The sequence below is a fragment of the Colossoma macropomum genome, unplaced genomic scaffold (genome assembly GCF_904425465.1).
Source record: "Colossoma macropomum unplaced genomic scaffold, Colossoma_macropomum, whole genome shotgun sequence".
Classification (NCBI taxonomy): Eukaryota; Metazoa; Chordata; class Actinopteri; order Characiformes; family Serrasalmidae; genus Colossoma; species Colossoma macropomum.
In genome coordinates this window covers 18,328,193-18,350,286 of record NW_023494784.1, presented here as the reverse complement: position 1 = coordinate 18,350,286, position 22,094 = coordinate 18,328,193, and the positions used below count along the sequence as shown (strand labels likewise).

The 22,094-nt window shown below is 40.1% G+C and overlaps 1 protein-coding gene across 5 annotated transcripts in view; it reads right to left on the bottom strand.

Annotated features, from left to right (window-relative positions):
• The window catches only part of caska (calcium/calmodulin-dependent serine protein kinase a), a 285,045-nt gene that overhangs the window by 154,589 nt on the left and 108,362 nt on the right, over positions 1-22,094 (bottom strand). For all 5 annotated transcript variants that reach the window (XM_036584332.1, XM_036584563.1, XM_036584414.1 and 2 more), the window contains exon 2: positions 7,183-7,295. In XM_036584332.1, the coding sequence (XP_036440225.1) occupies positions 7,183-7,295 (113 nt within the window). The remainder of the gene's footprint in view (positions 1-7,182; positions 7,296-22,094) is intronic.

Below are 22,094 nucleotides of genomic sequence, written 5' to 3'. Positions count from 1 at the left end.
ACAAGTGTGCCAAGAAGAAAGAGTTCTTGGACATTTTTTTCTAACTTGCCTTTCAGAAGCTAGTGCACTCCACTGATGCATGTGAACAATTTGTCCAATAAAATACAACAGCGCTAAAATTTATAGAGACTCACTAGCTACATGGTCCAAACATCCATTTGCAGAAAATGCCTTAACTATAATTTATTTGTAAAAACTGGGTCATAGCTGGCCAAGACCATTGAGGCTGATCAAGAAGCCAAATTAGAGCATAAACTTGTGCCATTATGTAATCTGATACACCCTCTTTAAATAAAGAACTGCACAGATAATGCTGATATAACACACCACATCAGTTGAATGGCCTGTTCACACTTGGAACTAACATCTGCCTCAAGTTATCAGATCATAAGTGAACAGTGAGATGTACTGCCGTTTACTCCTGTCATTTCCATGGGTCTGGAGTCTCCAGCGACCACATGTGATTGGATTTCGTGCCTGAAGCAAGGGTACCGTGCACGTTTTCAACCCTGGTCGAACTGTGGGTGGGGGCGCAGACTTTAATAGGACATCTTGGCATAATGTGAGTGTGAGCAAATCACCAATGAAATTGCTAAATCAATACAAAGTCCAGAGAAGGCAGAACTTAAAGTAAGGGGCGATGATGCACTTGTCAAAAACTGTGTGAAAGACAACATTCTGTTAGCCCATGGATGTAATGTAAGTTAGTACGGCTGAAAAGCTCCCCCAAAAAATGTTCTTTGTGTGCAGTGTACACATTACAAGGGGGCATAGCCTTGCTAGTGTCAGATTTTGCACCAAATGTTTAACCGTTTGTCTCCGGGTACTTTCTCGTTATGAGATCACGTCTGGACCCACGACACTAACTGACCACCTCCAAAGTTGGTTTGAGTGATCAGATCACAATATGTCTCCAAGACACACTGGAATCACCTTCACTCAGCACTGTGCACTTATAATCTGCTCACCCAAAACATATGTCAATGTCAGGTGTGAAGGGAGTCTTGGAGACAGTTTGAACATTCATACAAATGTCTCACTGAGTAGAAAATGAGGTAATGCCATATACTGTAAAAGAACAAACTGGATGTGATTTAAGACAAACGTGATTATCCCTGTGTGACATAAAGGAGTCATGATGACACTACATTAAACTGATGCTGCTCATTACAGGACAGCACTCTTCATGCCGAGCCTCAAATTGCTCTGAGCTTCCACAGTGACTCTGGATTAAATAGAATCAGAGCTGACTGAATCCTCCACAGAGTGATCTGTGTATGGGTGTGTCATTAAGTGCATATGAAGTATACCTTTTGTAGAGGTCTTTCTCTTTTGTTATCATACTCTCACACATATACATGCATACAAACACTCAAACAAAAGCTCTGCCAAGATCTCAGGGAGAGAGTAATGGATTCTAAAGTTCAGACTGGAGTTTGAGACTTGACAAGTGCTTTCAGAGAAATATCGGTTTACATGTTAGACTGTTTCCAAAAATTCTTTATAGTGAGGACTTACTGAAAGTCATATTTCTCTTATTTAATCATAGTAGTCCCTTTGTCCAATGTAGTGTACAGCTGTCATCAAAGTCAAATCTATTCACCTCCATGGAGATGGATTCTCTCTCCATCTTTCAAACTCCTTCTCTTTCTTGCTCCTTCTCTCCCCCTCTCTCTTGCTCTCTCCATCCATCTCCCTCTATCTCCCTTGTCTTGCAGAGTCTATGCCTTGGTGGGTCAGAGCTGTCTTGGCAGCACGCGAAGGACCAACAGCATGTTTGGCTGGTGGTCATAATGTTTTAGCACATCAGCGTATACATAGATATGTCTCAGTCTCTCCCTCTCTCTCTCCCTCTTTTCATGTTCCTCCTCTTCTAAAGCTGTATTATTATAGAAGAGTACAATAATACTAGTCTCCGTCATGCCCATTATGGTTACCTGTAGGGCACGGCTAACAATGAAATGCCAGCACCAGTGCAGCAAGTCACACTGACACTCATTTGAGTCCACCTAACCCAATTAGAGAAGTCAGCTGTGGTCTGGATGATGGGCTCTGTGCTGATGAAGTGAGAGTGTGGCTGCTACTGTGATAGATGACCAAGGTCAGATCTGAGTGTAATTACGGCTCAGAGCCATGCTGGGTCAGACTTCTGCCAGCTTACCCTTAGACAACACACACTTTGTTACAAATGCGCACCCACACACACACACACACACACACACACACAAACACACAGATACACACTTCCCTTTCTTTCTTATATGCCAATATGTGCACTGAAGGACACAAACACACATACACACACAAACTAGAGCTATATAATATCACATTGTGATTATAATGATAAGCATTGATATATACAGTACTGTACAACTATCAAAGACCACCCCTTTCATTTACATAAGTTTGAATCAAAATGGCCATTAAATACAAATTACAGTGTCAGAAAACAAGTAACAACAGAACCAAATATATATATTTGAAAGATGTATATCTATCTATCTATCTATCTATATATCTATCTATATATATATACATACATGCATGCATGCATGCATGCATGCATGCATACATACATACATACATACATATACATACACACACACACACACACACACACACACACACACACACACACACACACACACACACACACACACACAGACAGACAGGGCGGCAGGGCGGCAGGGCGGCACGGTGGCGCAGTGGGTAGCGCTGTCGCCTCACAGCAAGAAGGGCCTGGGTTCGATTCCCGGCCGGGCGACCAGGGTCCTTTCTGTGTGGAGTTTGCCTGTTCTTCCCGTGTCTGCGTGGGTTTCCTCCGGGTACTCTGGTTTCCTCCCACAGTCCAAAGACATGCAGTCAGGCCAATTGGACATGTTGAATTGCCCCTAGGTGTGAATGTGTGTGTGATTGTGTATGTCTGTCTGTCTGCCCTGCGATGGACTGGCGACCTGTCCAGGGTGTATCCTGCCTTCCGCCCAATGACAGCTGGGATAGGCTCCAGCACCCCACCGTGACCCAGAAGGATAAGCGGTTTAGATGATGTATGTATGTATGTATATACACACACACACGTCTGTGGAATGACAGACCCCTATGCCTTTTATCCCCTTTTGGTGATGTCAGTACTCATCAGCACTCAAACATTTCAAGCTCTCTTTGAAGCAAAATATTTTAAATATGTACTTTTACTGTCTGAAACAAATAATTTGGGAAAAAAAAATCATTATATTAGCCAAAACCTGCTCCTCATACCTAGAAATAAAAAATAAAAGTTTGATGAACATGAAGCCAAGGGTTGCCAAATATACCCACAGTATTAATAAGTAGCTGTATTATGTTAACAAAGATTGCAGATATTTTATCTTACTTGTTAACAATTAAAAAATCGCTTTTTCAAAAGCAGGTGTGTCCCCACATTTTTGATGGAAAGAGAACCTCAGAGTGAGGTTCACATCACACATTTAAAAATGTGATTTGTTAGAATGTTCATTTGCAGAGTCTTCTGCAATAGGACCATTACATTAATGACTGAAAAACACATCTATTTATCTATGAAAAATACAGCTATTTCATACACAGTAACAAACTCTCTTCCGCTGTGGCCTGTCTTGTGAAGTGGGGCTGGTAGCGAAGCTCTTGTGGACAAACACTATAAATCCTGTCTGGAGCCAAAAAGCATGTTTCTCCATAGACCTCCATTTAAAGCCAAGTTCTTTTTTCCAAAAAATCAGTCTGTATTTCTCTTCGGTTTTATACTCATTCTTCTTCCACTGATTGTTTGCTTTAAAAAAGAAGTTCATTTTTACACTGACTCTTGGCTTTTTCATTATTACTCATGTATGAACATATTCTCATTACAAAGCTTGACAGTTACCATGATCACTGAGCTGAAAATGGTAGTCAGCCAATCTGCATTGTTAAAGCGGAATCTGGTCGATTTTCCACAATTTTTGCATAACAAAATTGTTAAGATGTAAACAAAGTAATTTAGAGCAGTTTGCTGTGAGACGCTCTGCTCTAGAGATCCTAAAGGATTGTCCTCAGTGGCAATGATGGTAACCAGACGTCTGAAGAATTTATTGCCTCTAACCGCCGCCTCACAGAAAGTTATGATATGAAGTGGTTATGAATACACTGTCTGATGCCCAAGACATTGTTTTATGGTAGTTCTGCAATATGCTTTAGGCCCCACATGTATTCAGCGTGGGCTGTTACATGCAGGGCTTTGTTAGGAAAAATAATAGATTTATAGATCTAATGTAGCTAGATAATAGCTCTATAAAACTAGGTACTAAATAAGGCTAGCTGGCTAGGCTAGGGATGCCAGTGCAATAGCTAAACACAAACAGCTGAATAGCAGTTTGTTACTATCACTCTCACAATAAGGTCCTAGATTAAACATGTTAAATAACACCAAGAGGCTTTCACTGCAATAGATAAACACCAAATGACATAACCTAGATAGCTTACTCAACACTGTAACCAGGGGATTAGGACCTCAGGGATCTTTCATAAGGATGATGTCAGGGTGGATCAGCTTACCAGAGGGGACCACCACACTAGAAGATCCAACAAAGCAAAGATGGTAGAACCCAAGACATACTTCTTAGGTTACATGCACCACTGAATAAATCCTGAGAACACTTTATTTGAACCCCATGGTCATACACAGATAAGGCCGAACAATTAATCATTTTTATATTGAAATTGCTATTTAAAGTGTGTAATTTCCAAATTGCAAGAGTTGCAATTTGAATTAAAGCCTTCACGTTTTAAGTGGGGAATTTCTTACCTAATAACACAGAGCTTGTGAGCTGCTTATAGATGAATTACACCAATCAGGCAACTAAACACCAACATGATTCACACATCACAACCACAACTAACTGGCTGTCTGGCACACTACATTCAATGATCAAGCCTGAAGCCAGAAGAAGTAGATTTGGCCAAAAAAAATCCAGGCCTGGACCTGGATAGACCAATTTCCCCAAATTTGTTTAGCCCTACACACAGATATAAACACAAAAACACTCTTCCAGCTTCTTTCTTAAGTGCAGAAGCACTCAAACACACACACACGTTAGTGTACTCCACTGCCTTTAGATGCTTCCTGAAGAGCCTTTTAAGTGTAGCCTCCTTTGACCACATGCAGTTCACTACAGAGCGCTGGGTCCTGAAGGTCACACTTCTGTGTGTGTAAGTGTGTGTGTGTGGTAGTGTAAGATCAGCAGCCCAGTCAGTGCTCCCTCTCTGCAGACTGAAAAACCAGCACAGCTCTGCTCCAACACTACTCTATTCACTCCTACTGGAAGTCCTGAGAACAGTGTGGAGCTCTGAGACTCCCTGCATGCAATTTTAACTGAACATTCACACACTCTCCAAACTGTGTCATATGCAGACATCCTAGTCTCACTGGGCCAGGCATGATCTCATAATGAGAGCATCTGGGGACAACCATTAGAATTTCTTGGCTCAATGTGGTTGGAAATGATGACTTCTTAGGGCGGAAAAAACTGAGTGCAAAATTCCTGGTTTTTCCCACTAATTATAAACATTACACATGAAGACTCAAGATGATCAGTGTGGGCTCACTGTTCATTTCCTAAAGTAAACAAAACGGACAGAACAATGCACCATTTCACATCAAAACGCTCTGGATGACTTTATTTTTGTGTACCTTACATTGGTTGCCAGTTAAATTCCGCATTGAGTACAAAATTCTTCTACTGACATATAAAGCTCTGAATGGCCTTGCTCCTCAGTACCTCAGTGACCTTATTTCCTATTATCAACCGACACGCCCACTTAGATCACAAGGTGCGGGCTCATTATTAGTACCCAGAATAAATAAAGTTACGTCAGGGGGAAGAGCCTTTTCATACAAAGCCCCCCAGCTTTGGAATAGCCTACCAGTCTGTGTTCGGGACTCAGACACAGCCTCTATCTTTAAGTCTAGGCTAAAAACTTACCTGTTTAGTCGAGCTTTTGGTTAATTTGTTTTTCTAACTATGTCCCTCTCATCCCCTCCTCCCTAAGTTTCAGAATGTTTTTGTGGCTTTTAAGCACCCAAAAAGTCATAATTCATTTTTACAAGACAATTTTCCAACCTCACTTTATCCCTCAGAATGAAAGGGCTGTTTTTGTTACTTTTTTAAGACTGATATAAATGATTTCTGTTCTGACTGGCTGCCCTGAGTAGCACCTTATTCAAAAAGCAGCCGAAGCAAAAACACTCCTTTTACAGGAGTGGGAGGGGGCAGAGTTAAACTGCTGTAGGCTGAGGAGGTGGATATATGTAAATATGTTAATTTTTTATTACATCATAAACACAACGAATTAAAAATGGGCTTTTTTGCTGTTTAGTTTGCATTTTTGGACCACATGGACTGGCAGTTGTAATGCTTCTATACTACATGGCGCATTAATCGCATGCTCTTTTTATTGTACCGTGGCAGCAGGGGAGAATCGCCACTCAGTGCTACTCAACAGCCCGGAAGCAGGGTAGGTCACCTCTTACGACACATCTCCAGTCCACAGTCTGACTCACAGGCCCCCTATCTTCCCCACAGCCTGACACAATAACACTCAAACAAGAGTAACAACTATTCACATTAACATTTCAGTCTCTTCTTACCAGGAATGCAGTGCCTCTCAAGAGTCTCTGTGTGTGGTCGCTCTGCACGGCCGCATGAGCCAGTTGCAGGACGCTACAGTATTTTCACAATGTAATTCAAATAACGCACTTTGTTCATTTTTGAGTGTAATTAAGTAGCTAACTCACCTGTTCCCTCATTTATGTTTAGCAGGCTAAGAATTCTCCATAAGAACGGAGCTATTAGCACTCAAGTACCTTTTATGTGCATCAATGAAAGAGAGAAATTGGACCAGTAGGATCTCAAGAAGGCCAGTATGTTTGCAGTAATAAATTCTATATGTATGATGACCCAGAACGACCTGAAAGCTAAACATAAACCATAGACACTCAATGTTGCTTGCACTGCAGTACAACAATAGGTGTTTACGGATATGAGATTGTTTAATGTTCACTTCATCAGAGAAACCATACTGCAGATGAAATGTGGAGATGACCATAGGCAAAAAAGCACCGGTTTGATTCTTCAGATCATTGACACTGTTTGATCGTGTTGTTTTAAGGAAGAAGAGCGTGTGCCTGACCTTCTGTGCTGAGGCCGGGGCTGGAGGTAAACTTGGCCACATCTACGATCTTCACTGCAAACTGCTGGCCAGTCTCTCGGTTGATGCATCTCCTCACCACGCTGAATGGCCCCCTGCGTCAGAAAAAGTACACATGAGTTTTAGGCCATCCAGTCATGCATGAACAAAAGTACAGATTTCAGCAACAGTACAGTTGTTTTTTTTTTAAATAAACAAAGCATGTTTAACTGTTGAAGATGTTAAACAATACTTTGTTTGCTCTCATTTTCGAAAACACACGCGCACAGTCAAACACACGCACAAGGACAGAAGTTTAGCAGGCGCATCCACCACTGGCTTTGATAATTACATATCGTCGCTCTCCAATGGAAACCATGTATCTCCATTTTTGTTGATTTTAGTTTTCTACATCATTCCAACACACCCGCTGTCCTTTACATTGTGTGAAAATTTCATGATGAATGGACCAATAGAAATGCTTTAAAATCACTTGGAACAAAATCTCTTTACATTGTGACTTACATTGAAAGGTAAGAGTGTTTTTGTCTTCTCCGGTAAAGTTAATATTTTGGAGATACTTATTTTTCATTGGACAGCAACGATATGCTTTTCAACTCCACTGCAGAAAAGAGCGTCAGGTATGAATAAAGAAAGACGTGAATGTGTTTCAGGCCACAGACGTCAGGCTATAGCCGCACGCTTTCACCACAGAAGCCACGTTGCAATTGAAATTCATAAAACAAACCAGAGAGAACCTTGGGCAGTCAGTCCAAACAACATTTCATTTATCTGGCGTCAGTGCCTCCTCTGCCTCTGTCGTCATTTAAATAATTGAGCAATTGTAGCTGTAGCCTTGGTGTGAGTGAGTAATCCGGGCCTACGGCACTACAGCTCTCTCTTTCTCTCTCTTTTTGTCCTGCTCTCTCTCTCTAGCCCACAGCAAACATACAGTCAGAGAGGCTCAGGCGTGTAACAGCGGCTCTGAATCAACCATTAATAAGTGAACAAATCACTACAATAGCTCCAGGATCTGCTAAAGGAGTAGTAAAAATAGAGCATGATGGTTAGGCAGGGGTGCTGAAAAGAGCATGTCAGAGGCAGTCTTAGCGCAGTGTGGCGGAAGAGAGGGGGCTATATTTAGGCACAGAGGAAGCAGGGCAGTGGCACTGTGACATGAGGCCAAGCGGAAACGGGATAAGACTGCTCAGTGGGCCACAGTGGCACGGCCTCTTTCTAAGAAGGAAAGTCTCACTTCAGAGAGAGAGAGAGAGAGATGATTACTGTAACATCTGGTGGACTGAGTAAAGCAGAGGGCATAGCCTTCTGACACCAGCTCAAATCACACTGACCACAACCTTTAACCTTATCACCCAGAGAAAAGAGGCTGCTGCCCATACGACAGACGCTGGCAGTTAAGAGTCTCTGCAGTGGGACAGAGGGTTCCTGGAGCATGTTTGTGTGACTGTTTCTGTACACTGTGTACGTTTTCAGGACCAGAGAAAAACCAGAGAAAACAAGAGAAAAACAAGGTTTATATTCAAACTTTAGGACCACTGAAATTCAAAATATTTCATTTGTTATGGTTAAGGAGGGGAATCATTTCTTTTTGGTTAAGGTTAAGGTTAAGTTTAGGGTAACACATACAACATTTTTGTTAAATAATGGTACTCATTTGGATCACTCCACCAAACTGGTTCAAAGAGTTGAAAACACATTTCAGACTTTTAACAGACTTGAACTTTAGACTAAAATCCTTTTGCTTTGAGTGACCCTATACCTTAGTTTGTAACTTTGTCACTACTAATAGAATCATAACACTATCAAAACTTTACCAGACAGACATCAATACAGTAAATTGTACTGCCAATTTATTGTTTTCAAAATAATAGTCAATATCTTTTAAGCTGGTTTGAAGAACACACACTTGGCTAAGGACTTCGGCACCCTCAGCCATCACATGGATTTGTTAAATTCCATCTCAAGCACACCTGATGTATTTTAATAAAGTACTGATTAGCAAATACATGCTTAATGAGTTCTATACAGTACTTACATAATGAACAATAATTAATACAAAAATGAAAGAAAATAAAGTAAAATAGCTACATACAAAATGAACTACAATATGTGTATAAATGGCATGTCCTTCATTTCTCCTGATTATTTAGGAAGTCATCAGAGATGTCTTCATGAGATATTTTCCTGCCTGTAGCACAATCAACAAAAAAACCAAAAAAAAAAAAAAACAGATATATAAATAAATAAAATGAACAAAACTTTCCTGGGTCGGTTGTGGCTCATCATTGCTAAACAGCTGCTTATACTGCTTACAGCCACAAATAACCCTGATCAATAGTGTTAATGTTAGGGGTGCGGGAAAAACTCGATTCTTAGATGCATCGCGATGCGGACGTGAACGATTCTAAATCGATTCATTCAACGTCAAAAATCGATTTTCTAAATATTTAATTTATAACGTAATGTTGACGGAACGCAAAAGGCTGAACTGGAAGTGGGAAAGTGCAGCGCCCGAACAGTCTGTGGCACTACTGGAGGAGCGAGAAATCCGACCAGCTCCCTCTGCATTAAAGCCAGGTTAGGTCAGGAGTCACAACACAAATGATAAGAAGAGCCATTTTGCCTTTCAACGAAGTCAAACCACCTTGGGAGCCACAACATTTAATGCCCAGTATGTGATAATGTCCTAGTATGGGCTAAAAATATAAACAAGAGCGCAGATTTACTTCGCTCTGCTTTAAGCTTTAGCTACAGCCGCTTTCCTCCCATCTCCGCCAGAACACTTTTCCTCAAAACTAGAAGAGCTTCTTGTAAAATGTCTCAGCGTCCGGCTGTTTTACGAGGCTGAAGTCGCTTCTCATTCGCCAGTTTCTCGTTCTAATTTTCCCGTTCCACCTTAAATTCTGCCTAAGGCGCCGAACTGCTGCACCATTTAAGGTCGAACGGGAAAATACGAAAGAGAAGCGAGTTCATTTTCGCAACTTTTTAGAGAAAGACAGTCTCTCAGCAGATTTAACCAACCGCGCTGCTTATAAATGCGAATAAGTCCTCCAAATGTTCGTCTTAATCTGTTTTTTCGTTCGCTACTGGCGAGGCCAGACCTCGGGGCTATATGACCGACCTATGATTCAGCGTCCAGTCTCGAAAATACCCCCCCACTCTCTACAACGAGACCAAAAGGGTGGCTGTAACGCGCTGCGTGGACACCCGATACCACTGGATCTTATTTCAGGGCAACAGCGCATTTTATCGCAGATGAGTGGCAGCAGCGTCTCTGAATGAGAGCCTTCTAGTTCACTTGCCACATGACTTCCATTTGATTTATTAATAAAAGATATTTTAGATAATTAAAGCAAAGTATTTGTAATGATCTGTAATGCATTTACATTATGGATCATTACAAATACTTTGCTTTAAAACTACCAAGTCCTCAGAGAGTAGGAAGATAGAAATCCTGTATAGAGAAAAAAGATGCATCGAGATGCATCGATAATCGTTTTATAATCGCATCGCAGCCCTCTGAATCGTAATCGAATCGTGAGGTGCCTAAAGATTCCCACCCCTAGTTAATGTGAATGTAGAACACCATGAGAGAACCTTGAGTGATGGGAACTGATTACCCTTAGGGAGCTGTGTATGAAGCTTCTGCTCTCTTACTAGAGTTACCACTTTCAGTGTTGCAAACAAGCATAACTACATGTACGTCACTTCTAAAAACCCTAACCACATTCTCTAAGTCTGGCCGGGAACACATCCACATGAACACTTCCCCTCTGCCCAGCCTCAATTCAGAAACAATAGTATCACCTGGACTTCACTGAGATCTTGTGTCAGCCTGGACTTCTGATGAATCACATAACCACTAAACTATGACTTAAAATGCAACAGACAAATGAACAGAGATTGGAGCACAGTTAGCCACTTCTGCAAAGTGTTGGGAACCAATTAGACTGAGTTTCACAATGGAATACTGTGGAAAGACTGAAGACTGAAACTGAAAGAAACCTCTACCTACATGTGTGTCATATTAATTAAACCCATGACATTTCAGTTAATGTTCTGTTCATAAGATACAGGACGCTTCTATCTGATGTCTTGATAAAGTTTAAGGTATATATAGCCTCATGTCATGAATGAAGATGAAATGGAGTGGTATTTGCTTAACCTGAGCAGTGTGGAGAACTGTGCTGGGGAAGGACTGCTGTCTAATGACTCTATCAGGAATGTTTGCTGATAGCTGATTGAGTTTACTGTAACCCACAGAGAGCAGGTGGAGAGATATTGAGGTTATTAATGCACAGGGAGGCCCCCTGAAGCCTGGTTCTGCGCAGGATGATAATAAAAACCTGATTACTGAAAACAGCGACATAAAAAACATCTCATCTAAAATAGCAGTGACGGTGACTCAGTTGAATCAGTTATGGATATTTAGAATCGATTATAACAAATTTTACAAAAAAAATGTGCATTTATTTTTCAGCCAAAATTCAATTCCTGTAAATAGTCATGTTGATGTATTTAGTGTATTTTTCAAAAGGAATTTTGAATCATATCAAAATAATAGAAATAGTGATGTGCCGAAATGAAAATTCTTGCCTGAAATTCAGGATACAGCTTAAAACTAAATCTGTCCTATGCTTCTGAATTAAATGTCAAAAAAAGAAACTACAAAGTATTGAGGAAAAAAACATTTCTATTATTGATAAGGTCAGTCTTTTCAATGGGACATACCTGAGTTGACAATCAATAAAAACAGCTTACATCAAATAAATTATTACAGTATGTACAGTATGAACCTATCAAATCAAAGATCCTTAACAACTGTGAACTGCTGATTATCGAAGGCGCTGAATTCAACCATTTCTAATTTATACTTCGGTTCTGTAATTTGTGATTTTTTTATTTCCGAAACTGTGGCTGCAGACAGATTTGAAAGCCTAGTTAATGTTTGTTATTGTTTTCTTTTCTGTCAAAAGATTTGGCTTTATTTCTGTTTCAGGAGAAAACTAAAAGCTCAATTTTTGACAGTTCTTGACTGAAAAGTTTCAGTGCCCCCCTAAACAGAATCCAAAATTTGAGACGATGCAGTGAATGAATTCCTAAAGAATCACAATCAAATTGAAGAGATTTACACCAGTAATTAATAACGCATGGTCATACTCAAACATCACATGTTGTTGGTGAGGGACGGGGATCACACACACTCTCAGAACAAGATCAGAGGCTACATGCTTGACTCAACACTGGCAAAGAGAACAATGAGAAGGAATTCTGCTGCTATTACTGCTGAAAAAAGGACTTATATAGAATAATAATGTAATGTTGATGCTGTTCTTAATTTTGTCTTACATTTTCATTTAGTCATTCAGCAGATGTTATTATCCGGAGTGACACAACGGAAGCCAAAGCGAAACAAAGCACTCAAGATAGTGCTAGAATCTATACTTTAAGGCAGTGGTTATCAACCCTGGCCCTGGAGATCTACCTTCCTGCAGAGTCTAGTTCCAACTGCAATCTGCCACTCCTGCTCCAGATAATTACCTTTTTCAGAAGTTCTTGATTGGCTGGATCAGAAGCATTAGTGTTAGGCAAAGGAGGAAGCAGCACATTAAATGCTGGTTGGAGTTTAACTCTGCAAAAAAATAGATCGCCAGGAGGAGGGTTAGTGACCACTGCCCTAAGGTATTGACTGAGGAGAAAATATCTAATCATGGCCATTTCGGACAAAATGTTTGACATGAGGTATGCCTCTGAAGAAGACCACTGGTGTGCTTGTAAATGTAGCTCAGAAATGAAGTGCAAATGAGTGGAATAAGGTGTTAACCTATAGTACTGCTTAAAGATGTGAGTCTTCAGACCACAGTGGAAGGCACTGGGTGACTGTGCAGCATGGCAATTATGCGGGGTAAATTCAGACCACCACTGAGGGTCAAGGCCACTAAAGCAGCGGGACCTGGCCTTATGGGCATTTGTACTGAATTAATAAGCAGTATTAGTAAGAGTGGTAGTACTGACAAAATTCTAGCTCACGTGTATGAAAGTCTGCACTCTCCTTGCCCTCACAGTCCAACAGCACTACAGCAGGAGTCTCACTCTCTCACACAAACACAAATATACATAATACATTTCAATTTAAATAACGCTACCTATAAAGCATCTAAATGTTTGTGTAAATGAGAATACTGTGAAATGTGAAATGTTAATACTAGTATAGCAAGTGGCAAATTAAAATTGCAGTATTACATTTTTATTTTCATTTTAGGCTCAACATTGCATATATGAGTGGGAACTTCAAATGCAAGCATAGAAACACTTTGACAATTTATATATTACATTTTCACTTTAATTTTAATACTAATGTGCTTCCATACATGTGTAGCAGCTCCAGAATATCATATCCATATATACATACATACATATATGTATATATGTGTATACACAAAGGAACTAAGAAGATTAGCCCCCAGGTAGGGTGTAAAACATTTTAAAAAAGGTTAACTGGAATTTAAGATTGATGTATAAATAAATAAAAAATCCCTAGAAATCTTTGTTGAGATGTTTAACAACTGCAGAGGGAAAACTGATTAAAACAGCAGACAAAGAGGGGGGAAAAAAGCTGACCAAAAACAAAAGACAGGAGCTGAAAGAGTGAAAATCTCCATTACAGGATTCCGGGTCTCGCCTTTACAACTGCTTGACTGTCTCTGAGGTGCAGCTCTGCTCTCTGATCTGCTCTCTAACGCTCCCTCCCTCTGTCTGATGCAGGAGTTAAGCAGGGCGAGCGGAGCAGGAGAGAATGCATATGAAAGACAGAAAACTCACTACGGACTAATTACCACAGCATCCCGTTAATGCCTGAGGGGTGTGACGATACACGTATTTTCAGGCTAAACACTATTTCTGATTCTGAGGTCGAGTTGTTTCGATTTTAGATATTTGATGTGTTAAAAATGTCTGCAGTCACTTAAACCTGTCATATGATATATAAAGGTTCATGAATGGTTCTAGCGTATGGTTCTGGTGAAAACATTAAATTGATACTATGAACTTTGTTATTTTTATTATTTTCTTTTTGGCACCTTTACTACACAGATTAGCTTAACTCAGAACTTTTTTTCAGTGACTGCTGGTTTAGCCCTGTAACAAAATAAGCAAAAATCAGAACACCTACAAGTGTGAGGGTATTCGTAGAGCATAAGCCCCACCTACTGTTTTTGTTACTGTGCCTTTAAGACTGATTGGCTCTGCATTGTGGCTCATTCCAAAAGCAGTTGGCACTGAAACACTCCTTATAACTTCAGCGAGAGTGAGCGGAGCTAAACTGCTGTACTGCTGTTGAATAAGATTTACATAAACGGTTTGGTTTTTCAGGACATTGCAAAAATAATGAATTCCAAATGGTCTTTGTTTTCATATATGGACTATATGGACCATGGAGTGAACTGCCCATTTTAAAATTTCAATAATTTCTCCACACTACATCGAAGTCTTTTATTCCAAAAAAGCAAAGAAGTTTGGGTTTTGCATGATACGGACTAATTTTCAATTCAATACTTCAAGCATTTATTTTTTCTGATTTTCAGATACTGCACTGAAATTGTTAAGCCTAGTTTGTGAAATAACCCCTTGTATTCTGGTCCCACATAGGCTGGCTACTTGAGCGTTGGCTGACTACTAACTCCCTCGCCACAGTGGTGCTGATGCTCACTTTAACGGCAGCAAAATGTTTGGTTTAGAAATTCTTCTAACAATTTTCAAATTTAGAAATATGCTACGGCATATCAGGTGCATTTCAGAGGCATCCTGGTGACCAGCTACAGTTATAGGCTATAAAGGACCAACAGGGAGAACCAACTTGCTCTAGCACCACCCTGAGGCAGACCAGTGCTGCATCTCTAGTTAGTTAAGAATCCCAATGTGGATGCAGCAGACTATGCAAGGACTTTTCCTTTAATTTGTATTTGAGCGTCTATTTTTCCCTAAGAGACAGCATAATGTTATAATGAGTTTATTTTTAGGACCCCCAGATTTTTGCCCTTCAGACATTCAGGGGTCCAAGAGGTTAATTAGAAAGTCCCAGATCCCCAGGACCCCCTGTGTTTCACACTGTGGTTACACCATTATAATGCCTCTGTCAAAGTGCTTGTGTTTCCCCCACACAGCCTGCAGGAGCATATGGCACCGGCCCAAAGCTGCTTAGTGTCAGAGCAGTGAGGTGAAGCCGTATGCTTCACACCACACCAGTGCATAAAGCTCAGGACCATAGCACTGCTGAGCACTTTATTCTCAAACAAGAGGATGTATAAACACTGGCCATCATGTTAGGTACAATTTAACAGGGTTCTATGGTAAGCTTTTTGCGAAGGAGCACCACTGTTCCTGATTTAAAATAACAGGAGCACACAGAAACATGTATGAGCACAAACTAGTCAGTGAGGATGTTTAAATCTGAATTTTCCTGCACTGTTCAAGCCTTTAAGGATTACCTGGACAATATTAGACCCTATCATATTCACTATTTATTATGTTCTTTTCTTGTCTTTTTTCCATTTCTGTCATTTATGTAATTAACAAATAATGTCTTTGTAACAGCAGTTCTCATAAGTTTGCGTTACAAGCCTGTTTGCCAGACAGACATTTTTTACTGTAACGTCTTGATAGTTTTATGCATTATGACATGCATTATGACATGCAATGCAATTTTTACAATGCAGTCAAATTTAACAGTCCACTGGTGAGACTGTTCTGTTGTAGCAGAGAGCCATTTAGCTGCTGGTTGTTTTGCTTAGCATCCATTTTGGTAGCCTGTTTAAATGCACTTGGCTTTAATTAGATGGTGCTGTATTGGCTAATAATGCTGGGCACTGCAAATACATAGATGAGCTGTTCCTGCAATGCCTCTGCACAGCGCAGAGTGAAACTTTTTATAGTTTTTAAGATTTACATTCACTGCACTGTGAGACCACAGCAAAGGCAAAAGACCACAGTCTGACGCTGCTTTTACTTTTCTCTGACACGTCAATGCAACACAACATATCCCATTCGTTTTCTATAGGAAGCACCTGATGCAGCCACACGGTGCATGATGGCTTTATGCAAATGAAGACCACTGGCAAAAGCTAATATATTTACAACAACTGTTTACCTCCAAAATTTAAAATCGAAGTCACTAAATACTTTTTTTTTTCACTTAATTTTTTTAGATTATATATATACAGAACATATTGTGGTGAGAGATGAAAACACAGATATGCACATATGACCACTCTGCTGTCTTTCATCTCTTGTTGGATGAACTTTATGCAAACGAGCTAAGCATCGACCAATAAGATTGCAGACATGAGCCGCTAAAATAGGTTGTGTCATGTCCATAGTCAGAATACATGTGCGAGTCTGTTAATACAATGGTTGAAGAAAAATGGATGAGAGTGGAAGGTAACTACGCTGGCAGAACATTTTAAGTTTGTAAAACAATATTAGGTCTTGGGGCACAGAAATATCTTATAATTCCTGCTTGTGTTTTAGTGATGTGCCCACAAAACAGCCAACAGTTGGCAGGGAAGCACTTCACTTTGCACCAATATGCAACGTTAACTTAGACAGTGCATGCATACCTCCCAGTTCCCAGCAGGTCCACCAGTTTCACACTGACCCAAAGTATTAGGAAGTAACTGTTTTTTTTAAGCAAAACCTTTGCAGGTATTAGTTTTCTTTACATAAGTAAATTAACCCTGAAAGTCAAACACATATTCAACAGAGGGCATAGTGTCCCTTTGAGGCACAATGTAAGTCACTGAGCAAATGCTTCTGCAGGGGTTAAATATTACTATACTCAAAGCGAATATCACATACATGGTATTTCACAGTTGTGGCAGTGTGTTATAGTCTAACATGAAATACTGACCAAAAAATCTTTAAAAAGCACATCTATGAAATTAAGTCATTCTGAAAGTGGCTGTGTTGCCGACCCCTGGGGGCTGCGTTAGGGGGCTGCAGAGGAAAAGCAATAATGCTGAGTAAGCCTTACATCACTCCATCTGCCTTTAATCTCTCTGAATCACTAAAGCCATTTCAATCACTATCCTCACACCCTCCACACACACTCTCTCTCCCGCCTGGTATTTCAGCACCCTTGTCCTCATCTGCTAATACTTGATGCACTAAAGAAAGAAAAGGGTGTTTTTCGTGCGCAGACCCAGCAGCGCTCCTTCTCAACTCTCCTGAAAGAGAGCAGCACTGTTACACCTCCACCAGCTCAGCACAGCCATTTCAACTGCCCATAGCAATATGGAAGTGCAGACACTGCCCACGGGTCACCACCAACACTGCATCAGCATGCGGCAGGGCCGGCCTTAGGGCCAACTATAACAAGGTGCTGTACATAATCTTGCCTTTATTAGACATTAGATAGGGCAGGCTGGTAGAGTGACATAATGCACAAACTATGGCTGGGACTGAATATATGTTATATACACACTGACACACTGATTTTGACACCAATTCCTGAATACTAATCTCATATTGTGTAAAGCCACATTTTTCCTACTTTTCTGGAATAAAAGAGTTTGATGTAGAATGTAAACACTGTTAAAGATTCAAAGTGTACCGTTCACTCGCTTGTCCGTACAGTCCACATACTAAACCTGTGACGTTATGAACAACTTTTTGAATCAGGCACAATAAAGGGCAGTCAGTCAGAACAGATGTCATTTACATATACCATTCCTAAAGGTACATTAACAAAAACAGCCTGTTTTATTCTAAGGGTCAAAGAGAGGCAGCAAAATGGTTGTGTAATAGTGAACTAAGACTGTTTGTGATACATAAAACCACACAGTCATACCAAAAAACAAAAGAAAATGTAAGACAGAGACTCTTACAACTGTTTTCAATACCTTACTTTTTCTTTAATCTTCACAATTTAAGTCAGATTAGGCCTTAAAATAAATATTGTATCTGTCTGGTTAAAACAACCAGTTTTACTAGGACTGTCACGAACATGGAACTTTAGCTGATGATTAATCACCACATAAATAATCATGATTACAAGTCAAGCCTTTTTTTGTTTGTGTACAGCTGTAAGTGTTTGCCTAAAACAGACAAACTGGCTGATTAGCCATCTTGCTTGCTTGCTGTCGATACTTAGTAGTCCCTCCCCAACTGAAGACAGAAACAGCTCAGATTTAAAATAAACAAACGTTACTCGCCCCTGCCCTCTAGAGGAGTTATAGCACCAGTCAGAAGATCTTGTTGATTTTGTGAGACTATCATTTGATGTTTTCTGTTTTCTTTTGCTTGCATATATTTACTTCAACCTAACTGATTAAAATACATGCAGTTCGAAGTGATGCAAACATATCATTGCAAAAGGTAAAGACTGTAGAAAATAATGCGGCCAGCTAAAATAACTGCAATCAGTGGTCATGTAACAATTTTTGTTAAAATCTTACATTCTCCCGTTATTTTTCAAGCAAATATGGTTCCGCTTTTAATTCTTTCCTGTGCAGACTTATATTTTTCAGTGTAATTCTTATGTTTTGATGGCTAATTTGTGCATGTACAGCAACTCACATTATTTGCATCTGTCCTGGTAAAACATGCAACCTCTGCAACATTTTGCTAATGCAATATGAAACTCATGTAAATAATACAGAATATCAAACAATTTGGTTATCAGTGTCAGTGAGTCAATAGGCATGCTTTTGTATTATCAGACAAAATATAGCCTGCTGATTGGCTGTTTAAAGTACATTCCATATGCATGCAATTAACGTCAGCGCTTTCTGATTAGCCTGTAATTCGTTGCAATGTAAGACAAGGTATCAGACCTGGAACAGCTGGATAGTCCCCAGCCTTTGTCATGTCAGTGTGTTTTCCTGTGCACTTACAACGATTTTCATTTGATACAATAACAGCACTGAACTTCTTTACGAAGCTAAAGCTGAGCAGAGCCGCACACACACAGAGGGAAGTGCTTCATATAGACTGCGTTATGAGTGAATCTTGTTCCTGTCAGAAGAAAGAGTGGCTGATAAATCCGGGCGAGAGAAAAGCTCACAGAGAGCAGACACGTCCTGTGACTTCCTCTGCAGTCTACGGAGGAGGAAACTGCACTGGCAGAAACATGAGATGGGGGGCTGGGGTGGGGATGGGGGTGAGTGAAAGGACACAAAAAATGTGGGGAAAAGAAGAAAAATAGGGAGAAATATGAGAAAGAAAGCGGGAAGAAGGAGAGAGAGCAATTAGATGTGGAGCTCACAGGCAGTGAGAGATGGGGGTGTTTTCCTGGCAGCTGCATTACACCACTCAAGAGTGTGTGTGTGTGTGTGTGCGTGTGTGTGTGTGTGTGTGAGTGTGTGTGTATATGTGTGTGTGTGCATGTAGAGTTTCTATTGCTATGCACGACTCACCTCCATCAGAGCGAGAGAGAGAGAGAGAGAATGAAAAAGAGAGAGAACAGAGACAGAGACAGATAACAGAGAACAGAGACAGAGAGAGAGAAAGAGTGAATGAAAGAGAGAGATAGAGAAAGATGGAAAGGAGAGAGAGAGACACAGAGAGTGAGCAACGTAAGAAAGAACATAAAAGTACCACCGGCACTGATTTGTGTGTGTGTGTGTGTGTGTGTGTGTGTGTCCACTAAAATAAGAGATGTGTTGAACTAACTCGATTAATAACAAAATATTTTCATAATCAATATTTCTCTACACAACTATTGTCAAAAAGTAAACAGAAAATAGCAGTAAAGCACTTCTTTCAATATGAGTGTGTCTCTGCAACTACATCCATTCAACATTTATTCATGAGGAAATGAGCATAATAGAGCTACAGGTTGTCCATAAGCAGAGGTAGCAAATCTTTTAGATCTGTGGTAAGTGCACAGAAGGCAATAACACACACTAACAGAAGACATAAACTCTTATTCAAGCATCAATTAGCATCAGATCTGACAATTAAAAACATAAAACAAGTTACAGAGAGCGTGGCAAATGTGCTGAGTGGCAGCCAGCAGTGTAAAAAGAGATGAGGAGGAAATGAATGTACTCGAAAGAGAAAGACAGGAACGCTCAGCTGAACAAATAACTGATGTGGCAACGACACCTTCAGTCAGAACTTCAACACACTCCTTTAACACACACACACATACACATACACACACACCCACCCTGTTTGACTTGTTGGACTGAAAGAAAATGTAGTAATGTGTGAAATAAAGTTGATCAGTTAACCACTTCAGAAAACAGTAATTCTACAAATTAGTTTTAAGATTAAAAAGCCAACCATTTATAACGTAATTGTAATAAACCTTGTATCCCTGAAATGCTACTTCTACTAGGCGCTGACCAACGTGAACAGTCTGCGGTCGATACTGATGACGATTTTAAGATACTGATAACAGAAATAAAATTTATTTCTGATAACATAATATCGGGCAATATAAACTTAAATTTATACTTTAGTGTTGAATGTGATACTACAACATTTTTGAATAAATGTTGCTTTAATGATAGTTCCGACACTGTATGAGTTGAGCCGCTTTTACACCTACCTCATTTATTGCCGACCCATTTTCTTTAGATCGGCCTAGTTTGACAGGTGTGAACACCCCACGCATACTTTACAAAACTGCAATATGCACCTATTCAACTGTAAAAAATAATTAGTTAATAAACAACTAACTCTTACCATCGCACAGCCTACTGAAGGGACCCAGTCCACATTCACTTGCCTGAAGAAATTAGCCTATCACAGCAAGATATGTTAATTATTAAATGCAGCATCATCATACTGTTAGATCTGGTTGGTAGCTACCCTGATGGTGCTGATTTTTAACATAAAATGCAATGGGTGGTTTAATGATGATGGCTGACTGTCTCACTTTCCACAATTGGGATGTCAAGAAAGGTGACCATGTTTCACGCTAGGCTGGCTCTGGCCACCCATTGGCTATGCCTCTGCACGTCAGTTAAGAAGCAGATATGAAGGTTTATTATTATTGCTTTGAGCTTCAGCTGCAGAAGGTTTTGTTGTGAAACGTCCAGCAACATCAACAGGTCAGCAATTTGTGCAGTTTAGGGAGAAATATTTATTATTTTTTCTTATTTCAGCGTCCTGAACTCAAAAAATCAAAAAATGGTGGGGCATCATCCCAGTACTATGAAACGTGGTGTGTCAAATGCCCATTTACCCCTGTGGTTCTGGTGGGCCTAGGCTGATATGATTGGTCAACAGGTATATCATTTGGGCCATACTTTAAAGGAGAAGGAAAAAGCTTTCAGAACTATAATGTACATGCATTAGGTCACTCGGGACCTTTTCTATTGGTCCATTCATCCTTAGAAGTTCCAACAATGTAAAAGGCAGCTCGTATTTTTATATGCTGTAAAAAAATAAATAAATAAAATAACGACCAACAAATAAAAAAATGTATGCTGATGTGACTATGACAAAATGCTTTTCATAGCGTTCTTTAAACAGTCTACCACATTAAGGAAAACGGGCAATTTAATTAATCAATCAATTCAGAATTATTTCCCCTGTGGTCTGTTATTCTACGATGGGCAGATGCAAAAGGCTTGCTGCTCACAGTACAGCAGAAGAAAGTCTGCTCAGGAGAAAAATCAGCCAAGTCTTTCCGCTTTTGGCAGAAGTCAGCGACTATAAAAGACACAGACAAGTGAGGGAGTTCCTGTATTTAGTCAAAGTGCAGGGAGATGCAGTCAGAAGACACTTGGGTGCAAGTCTGGTTGATTAAGATGCTCAACCGTTCCTTTGCTTGAACTGTGAAGATTAGCTTCAGAAACTGCTTTGGTGACAAGAGGGCAAGGTGGGGAAAAATCTCAAACAGATTGAGAAAGACATGAAATGAGACAAAAAGGGAAGGCAATCAGCAG